Here is an 8,825-nt window from a genome sequence, read left to right on the forward strand (position 1 = left end):
CTCGATCTTTTACGTGCTAATGGAATATATCGTTGAGAATTTTCTTGAAGGAAAGAAAGAGAGCAGAGTAATCGGTCCAAAATGGAGCAGATAAATTTAAGTTTCTTCCTTTGTCAAGAGCGTAATATTCAACCCTTCATTTATATATCTTCTCTATATATAAGCGCAAAAACCTCTCACAACACACTCATACACACGCAGAAAATTAGAAGTATTTAAGATTCGTAGAAAGTCATCCATTGAGTTTATAAAGAAGCCTTTGCGCGCGACATGTGATGTGCAGCTTTTGTAAAAGACAAACTTTCAATCGAAGTTTTGTAAGAAAGCTCTTGGTACGAGAGTGGAGAAGGTAGCGGGTAAGCGGATGAGGAAAGAGTTCTCGGATATGGTTGGCTGACATTTTCGGAAGTTTAATGATTTATTGAAAAACGTGTTGTCATGTCTTGAATACAATTAAAAAGAGTATAAAAAATTGCATCTCCGAGTATTTTATTTACCGGACGTTTTCCGTAATAAGCATCCATCTGCATTCTTTACAATTATCCTAATCTTTGATCATTTATTGCGTTTATAGCGCATTTCCGTTTTATCTTTTTTAAGCTCGCAAATTATAATATGTACGTTTAATTCTAAACAATTAATGAGGAAAGAATTTTATCAAGCTTTTCTTTTTTTCACATACATCACCTCATTAATATTATAGTGCCTAATTCATCTTCGATTTTATTCTCTCTGATAATTCTTTTTTGTTTTATGCAAAGCAAACAGAAATATAGATAAACGATGTTATAATAAGAAAAAACTCAGAAATATTTCTTTTAATTTAAGAATACTCATTAATACATCTATATGGAGAAACTTTATTCAAAATTTTTATATGCACAATTCTTCCTTCCACTATTTAATATCAAAAATTTATTCATTAAAATATTATATCAAATAGATATATATTACATATTTTATTTATCGCTTAAACATATAATATCGATTTTCATTTTATTTAAATCATTGCAACATAGAAAATGCCATCGATAGCATTAATTGTTAATATGATTTGTTGAAAGAAACGTATAAGCCTGAAGATTTAAGGATTTGCATTCATTCTATCATATTATATATAATTTACTATATGCAAAAGCCAGTGTTAAATATAAGTTTTTGATAAATAAAAAAGTATTATAAAAAATATCTAGGCACACAGTACAATTTTTTATTTTATTATCATTAGATTTCTATTATTATCAGAACATTATTTATTCGCTTTGAAGAAATTAATCCCCTCACTTACTGGATATACATAAAGTTTTTTCTTGTAATCTTCTATGTCAGTAATGTACTTATCTTGTGTGTCTTTGACCTGGTGATCCTTAGTTATATATTCCAAGGAGTACTGCATCTTGCGAACTTCCGGGATATCTATAAGTAAAAAATCATTTTGCACTTGACTTTCTAACAGAAAAATATTATAATGGTAAAGTACACACATGCGCCTTCTTATAACTTCTTCAAAATTTTTAATTTGTTTCCTCATACTTTCATGTATTAATCATTTTTAAAAAAATCTCATTAAATTAATTCTAATTATTCACATAATTATAACACAATTACACATGCATTCTGTTGTGCTGCATCAATTTTCATATATTGGAAGAGCAAAACACTTGAGTCCTAATAATACCTTTTCATGCGACAATTATACACTTATACGATTCGTCATAATGACATGTTCATTAGTCTTATCTATCTAAAAATATTTTTACTTTCTCTCGCTATATAAACAGTCATTCTTTCATATATTATCATAGGTTTCTCAAATGTTCTTCTTAAAGAATGTCTCTTCTATTCTAATTTACTGACGCGATCGCGTTTTTCTATTTACATCACATTTCAAATTCACATCATTATATATTGCATTCTCTCATGTAGATAATATAATAAGCTAGAAAACATCCAACAAAAACAGATAAAAAGTGTAACAACTATTATCATAAATGTTCAAGTATAGACTGTATCTATCCCATCATAATCAAACGTTATGCATAATTAGAAAGAGAAAGCCAAAAAGATATTTATCTTAAAATATTTTTAACTTGACTTACAATTTTTACCTTCTCTTTATTTTTACAAAAGGAAAAAAAAGACCTTCTAAATTGTACACAACGGTTGATAACGGAAGGAACCGTCCGATCTATACTTGGGATACATCTATGATTATCTATTCATATAAACATATTTAAAAACAAACAAGACAGAGAAATATCGACACAAGGATTATCATTGACTCACTGATCACTTCCTTAACTTCTTCGTTGCTCTTCTTATTTCCCACCACGTGAATACTTAATTTTCTACATTTAATTCCGTTCAACTTGTTTTTCATAATCCAGTTTTTAAAATTTTTGAGCTTGATCTTCTTTATGACGAGCACTTCTCTCTCAAGTCTGTCGAACATGTACTGCCAATTCGTGATCTCGTTCCAGTTTCTTCTAACTTCCTCGGTTAGATCGATATCGGCGCACAGCTTATCCTTTATTAGCGCATCCTTGAAATTATCAAAATCATCTTCCGACAAATCTTTCAAAATCTTCTTAAACGATTTCAAGAATTCCTCAATCCGCTGATCCACATGCTCGGTCGTGTACTTGTCTGCTTGAGTTTGAACTATAATGGAATATCCCAAAATTCCATAAACATTTTGGGTGATGCAACAGACATCGTAACCGAGCTGCTCTTTGGTTCTAAGCTGATTGAACAATGGTTCTTCCATTATCAGCTAAAATAATCACATACAGAATATAATATTGAGCGAATAAATACGAAAATTAAAAATATTTATATATTCGATTAATTACACTTGGGAATCAAGTATAAATGTGAATAAATACGAGGATTTTACGCGTTTCAAATGTAACCATGAAATGATGGAATTTATTCACTTACTATCAATAACTCGATCAACACTGATAACTCGATCGACTTAATTCCAACCTGATAATGATTTGCCACTGTGGAATTCACGTCGGTTTTGTCGATGTTTCTCAGTTTGCAATAGGACATGTCTGAAGGAATCCGCATAACTCTTATTTGCGGTATCATACTCGGGAGCAGCGACTTACAGTTGATTATTTCGATGCATCGTTGCGCGTTCTCAATCACGGCATCTTGCGTCATGTTACCCTGTACAAGGCATTGAATGTAGAGACGATCATTGAAAGATTTGATGAAATCACGGAATCTTTCGAAATTGATGTCGCATAGAGCAGTGTACGAATCGATTTGCGTGTGATGGACCAACTTAAATATATACGATCTTACATCCCTGCAAATGAATACAAAATCGCGCATGTTTATGATTAATTAAATATATAATTCGTTTTACAATATATAATTAGTCACATATTTTCTTCAGTTCTTCGATCACTCAAGAATTGTGGCAGTTAGATAATAAATACCTTTCAAGTGAGTCGGGTTTTATAAATGCATTGTAGAATGTCTTGAGTTGCTGCTCCTTTAAAACTTCGAATAGCTCCTTTGTAACAAGATTTGGGTAATCCACCATGTATTTGATGATAGTGAATACCAAGAGCTGCAAAATAGAAGAATGTAAATATAACTCGAAATTGTATCTGTGATTCAAATAATATTTTCGTTAAAAGGAACTTACCGGCAATTTCTCGTTAAATCCGTTAAATTTCATTTTGATACCCCTCTCACTAACATAAATGTTGAAATTAAATCCGGCCGCAACTGCTGGATATATTTCTTCAACCAATAGCAGTTTTAGTACATTGCAATATAAGTTCACGAGAGCTGCACTGAGATTTAATGCGAATGTTATTTTTTTTTACAAAGGATGCAAATAAATATAAAAATTATAATAAATATAAATTATAATAAATATAAAAATTATAATAATTTCAACAAAGATATTCGTATTGAAAATGAATATCTTAAAATATGTGTTCAATTTTTACTGTTTTCAATCGAATTAAAGGAGAATGTCACGACAGTGGCAAATTTTAAAGTTGTATAAAATTGAATGTAAAAGATTTTAAGTGCAAAAAATAATGCTATATTTAATTCAAAGATATAATTAATTAATAAAATGTTATTGTTCATTGAAATTAAAAATTTTAATTTTTCAGAATCGCTTAGTAATTCCATTATTGATATGTTAATAAAAAAGTTATAAAAAATTATAATCTTCCAAAATATTAGTGGCGAAATATTTGTCATTAAGTAATAATTCAGAATAGTAAAAAAGTGGGCACATACTATACTCTTACATCTACAACTTCCATATTATTACTTACTTCTCCGGCGATTGAAGCCCCAAAGAGGAGACAAAATGGAAATTTATGTAACATTCTGGAAGACAAAACTTGGGGTCCGGACGATACCAAATCTCGGATATAGCGTCGCTGTGTAGTTTCACGGGATATTTCGGAATGTCCGCTGGAATCGATATCAAAGTAAAGTCGCTGGTGAGGAATGTGTTGGGTAGCGGCAAGTGAAAATCTGGCAATGGTTCGATGATTTTCCAACGCTCGATCCATTCCTGCGGTATTTCAACATCCGTGTATTTAGTTTTGAACCACGGTTCGATCTTATTTAACTCCGTAAAACTTTTATTGAAGATCATAATGTTCGCATTCTCCGGCCTCAGATAATCCAGGCATGTTTTTATGGCTTCTGGATCGTATTCAAAATAAAGCTCGTTTCCAGTTATGTAGTCTCGCGGTGGGTAAAAATGCATGCTTTCGCACAAATCCTCCACATACTCTATCGGATTCTCTTGATCGGCAAATCTACAAAAACCTAGCCAATTAACGGAGAGTCACATGTCACATTTTGAGATCTCGCAATTTTTTTTCCAAAATTAATTTATATCTCATTCATTTTTATTTCTGAGATTTTTTTACCTGAAATTATTCTCCTCGATCGTATAGATTTCGTCGTAAATCCTCTTTTGCGGACCTTCCCTTCTCAATAAATTGATAAAAGAAAATATTGCATCTAGCACTTTCTCGAGTTGTTTCTGCCCTTCATCCGTGAGCAGCACAGTAATCTTCATTAAAGCATACATAGAACTGTGTTCGAAACCACTTTCGCTATTGCCACTGACCATATCAATCCCCCACATTTTTTTACGCAGATAACTAATTATAGAACCTTTCCCTTCATGTCCGATAATCCATGAGAGATATTGATGTGGTTTACTTTTGTACAAATCAAGTAATGAAGGTATTGCCCATGTTATCTCTACCTGCAAAAGGCAATCTTAAAATGTTACATATAAATTTTTATATAATACAAAGATTAATACTCATTGCATATCCTGTTTAGCTTACATAATAATATATATATGTATGTATATACAATATTACAAAGTCAAAGATAACAAGAATAAAGTTTATTAGATTAATAATTTTGGCAGCGATGCAAAAATCAATGGAAAAATATAATAATTTATACTGGAGATTTAACTTTAATTCTTTTATCTATAATTAAACTTGTTAAATTTGTTTCTTAATCGATTTTTCTCAGAAAAGATGTAACAGCTTCAAATCCACAAATATTTTTTCATGTATATAGTATAATGTATTACTATTAAAACTATTGATTTATAATAACAGTATTTTATGATTACATACTTGGCTAATATCTTTAACAGGTTTAATTTTGTACATTCTTCGGAAAGCAGGAGTATCGAAAGAAATGCTGCCTTTGAATTCGGTAAAATCGTCCGGAGGCAGCCCGTTGCTCGGCACATTAGCAAAGCACATCGTAACGTAATTTTCTAATTCATTTAGCGATAATTTTGCCTATAAACAGATGTATCTTGCTATGAATTAGCATTTGGTTAAATGATTAATGATTTTCATTGCACATTGCGCATTGTATCAATAAAGCAAACTTTTTACCTGTATAGCCAGTTTCATTCTATGCGCGCTATAATGATATTCTCTGAACTTGTGCAGCTCTGCATATAGCTTATCGTCGTCCACATTGTCGCGCAACGTTATCATATTGCCCCAAATAAACTTGCTGGCTGGATGGCCAGTTCGCGCGCAAGAAGAGAGCAATTGCTCTTTTCTATTATCATCGTAAGGTAAAGCAGACTGAAATTCTATAAGAAGGCTTATCAAGATTGCAAAGAGCGTTAATACAACTGTTACTACAATTATATGTACCGCTTTCCACGGCTTCTCTCTCGCGCGTGATGGCGTCTTTCTTCATTAAGGGTTTAATAAAGAATTGAGCAAAACGATCAAGAGTGTCTAATAGGTGCTTCTTCTGAACATCAAAATAAAATGTTGTATGCTCGCAATCCGTTTCAGCATTGGTGAAGCCGCCATGCTTGCTAAGAAACGCATCAAAATCATTTTCCTGCAAGTAAAATGATACTTGAATATTTAAGTGAGCAAATAAATGAATCTTTATAGTGCTTCAGTTTAATACCTCTGGATATTTCTCTGATCCCATAAAAACCATATGTTCAAGAAAATGTGCTAAACCTGGAATTTCTGATGGATCGCTAAAACTGCCTACTCCCACACATAAACCACATGATGCCTGTTTAAAAAAAATATATATATAATATATACATAAATATCAATACAATCAAATTCAAATCAAGCTTATTATTATCAATAAATAAGATAAATTGTGTTAGAAAAAATTGACATATTCATAAATACAATTGATTATACAAGTTTGTTATACATACCATTTTTTCATTTCTCTTGACTCGTTTAGTTGATGAAAAACTATCTTCTTCATCGGTCATATCTTCAATGCTACTTATATGAACAGAATTAGGGTCCACATCTTCATTATCATCATCATCATCATCATCATCATCATCATCATCATCATCATCATCATCATCATCATCATCATCATCATCATCTTTATCCACATCATCCATTTCTATAGCATCACTGTCCTCATCTTCAGTTTCATCTTCACTACTTGCTGTAGCCAGTGAAAAATAACAAAGATTACATCTTCATATATAATGTACCACATTATAACAAATATATATATTTATATATATATATATATATTTTTTTTTTTTTTCTATAATATACATTGTTTATATTATACATGTTATCTATTTAAATATTTATTTTTCAAATTAACTTGAAAGAATGATTTTTGATGTTCACCTTTATCCTGATCATCTTGGGAAGAACATGCTTTTGAATGTATATCAGCTATTAGCAAAGCTGTCAAACCGTTCTGTAATCGGATGACTCTAAATTTGATGAGAATAATAATATTAATGATAGAATGAAAATTTAATCAAAATGCAATAATTATAAAAAAATGTTTGGTTCACCAAATATTTTTAAGAAACAAAATAATATATAAATTTTGTATCAAGTATAAAAATGCAATCTCATAAATATATCTTTTATAAAAAAAAAAACAAATTTTTTTTTAATGTTATAAATTTACCTTCTATCCTTTTATATAAATTCAAAGATGTTTTCATACAACAATTATATCAAAGCTATAATAAAATTATAACAAAAAATACTATACACATATTTCTTTCTTCCGAGAGACAAATTGAAATGACAGACAAAATAAAAATATATAACATGTAAAACAACAGTTTTACAATTATTTTAAATCTTTTATAATATTTAAGATGCATTCCTAAGATGACACATTACCAAGATAAAAAAAAACTTACAAGTCTTTCCCATAAAAGATATCATTTTGACGGAATTGTCGTTATGCTAGAATGCTAGACGTAAGTGTATCTTTTGCTTAAGGTTACATTTATCATCAAAGAGGAAAAAAATTCCAAATATCGTATCGTCTAACCTATATTCCTTTGGATCATTTTCCGATTTCGTGGGCGGGTCCAGATATTCGACGTTATTTTTATTACAACGCTCATTCTCGTTGACTGTAATATTCTTCTCCGGCATTATGTCGGCACGCAAATGATAGAAATCGAGGTTAGGTGGACGTACGGAATAGGATCTGATCGAGGAGTCCGCGACGGAATCTCGATTTCCCTCTGACTTCCTCTCAAGCGGACTCTGCACGTGCTTCCTCAGCGCCTTAGCTGACAGAAACACGTGTTTCCTCTTGCATCTGGCAACGGCCCATAGAAAGAATCCACGTGTCATGCAAGATACATGAGATGATATAGAAAGTGGACTGTAGAAAAAATCTAAGCACGAAAAATTTCAGGGTGTTTTCCAGCGTGTTACACAGATGACAGATAGGCCGTGTCTCAAAGTTCATTATCTGTATTGAAAATCTATAGTTAATGTTACGTATATTATAGACTTCCAGTACGAGCAATAAATTTTGAAACACGGCCACAGTGTAACACAATAACACATGATTAGCTGTCACATGAAGAAATTTAAAATTCTTTATTTGATAGCCAATCGCGTGATACTCTTGACGTTTTCGAAAAATAGCAGGTTTAATGCTCTGTGAGCGATTAATGACGTCATTGCATTATCTCTGCCAATCAAAAATTTGAATTTATAGTAAATTATAGTGATTAATTGATCTGAGGATTAACCCGTCCATTCGAAAATGCTACGTGTTACAGTGTGGCTACATTCCGATATTCATTCCCTGAAAATTTATAGTGACGTAAAGAGATGGCATATCAGGAAAACATCATCAGAAGCACAAATTAAAATTAGAAATTAAAAAATTTAAAACTTCAAAATTTGCAAAAAGAGAACATAATCAACAAGGAGATAGCATGAGATAAGATTTCAAGAAATACGAAAATTTGAAATTTTTGTTTTTGACAGATTTGGATATATTCTGTTGAGACTTTT

General features: G+C 31.1%; 1 protein-coding gene across 1 annotated transcript; it reads right to left on the reverse strand.

The window, feature by feature from the left end:
- Positions 1-399: 399 nt before the first annotated feature.
- On the reverse strand, positions 400-8,316 carry LOC126852693 (nardilysin-like). Its single transcript, XM_050597728.1, has 14 exons — positions 7,840-8,316; positions 7,173-7,261; positions 6,731-6,978; positions 6,463-6,576; positions 6,195-6,390; positions 5,925-6,130; positions 5,655-5,825; positions 4,923-5,266; positions 4,314-4,808; positions 3,665-3,815; positions 3,453-3,586; positions 2,941-3,319; positions 2,287-2,773; positions 400-1,416 (listed from the first exon to the last, which is right to left on the reverse strand). Exons 1-14 carry the CDS (start codon positions 8,148-8,150, stop codon positions 1,250-1,252), a joined length of 3,492 nt encoding a protein of 1,163 aa, XP_050453685.1. The 5' UTR covers positions 8,151-8,316; the 3' UTR covers positions 400-1,249.
- Positions 8,317-8,825: the final 509 nt, after the last annotated feature.

This window comes from Cataglyphis hispanica, chromosome 11 (genome assembly GCF_021464435.1).
Source record: "Cataglyphis hispanica isolate Lineage 1 chromosome 11, ULB_Chis1_1.0, whole genome shotgun sequence".
Taxonomy (NCBI): Eukaryota; Metazoa; Arthropoda; class Insecta; order Hymenoptera; family Formicidae; genus Cataglyphis; species Cataglyphis hispanica.

Bases quoted from the DNA above. Each gene is read 5' to 3' on its own strand.
- LOC126852693 (XM_050597728.1), bottom strand. From the start codon at position 8,150: ATGACACGTGGATTCTTTCTATGGGCCGTTGCCAGATGCAAGAGGAAA. The intron at 6,577-6,730 runs GTATGTATAACA...TTTTTTAAACAG, and splicing joins TCAAGAGAAATGAAAAAATG to GCATCATGTGGTTTATGTGT. The intron at 6,391-6,462 runs GTATTAAACTGA...TTTTACTTGCAG, and splicing joins GATCAGAGAAATATCCAGAG to GAAAATGATTTTGATGCGTT.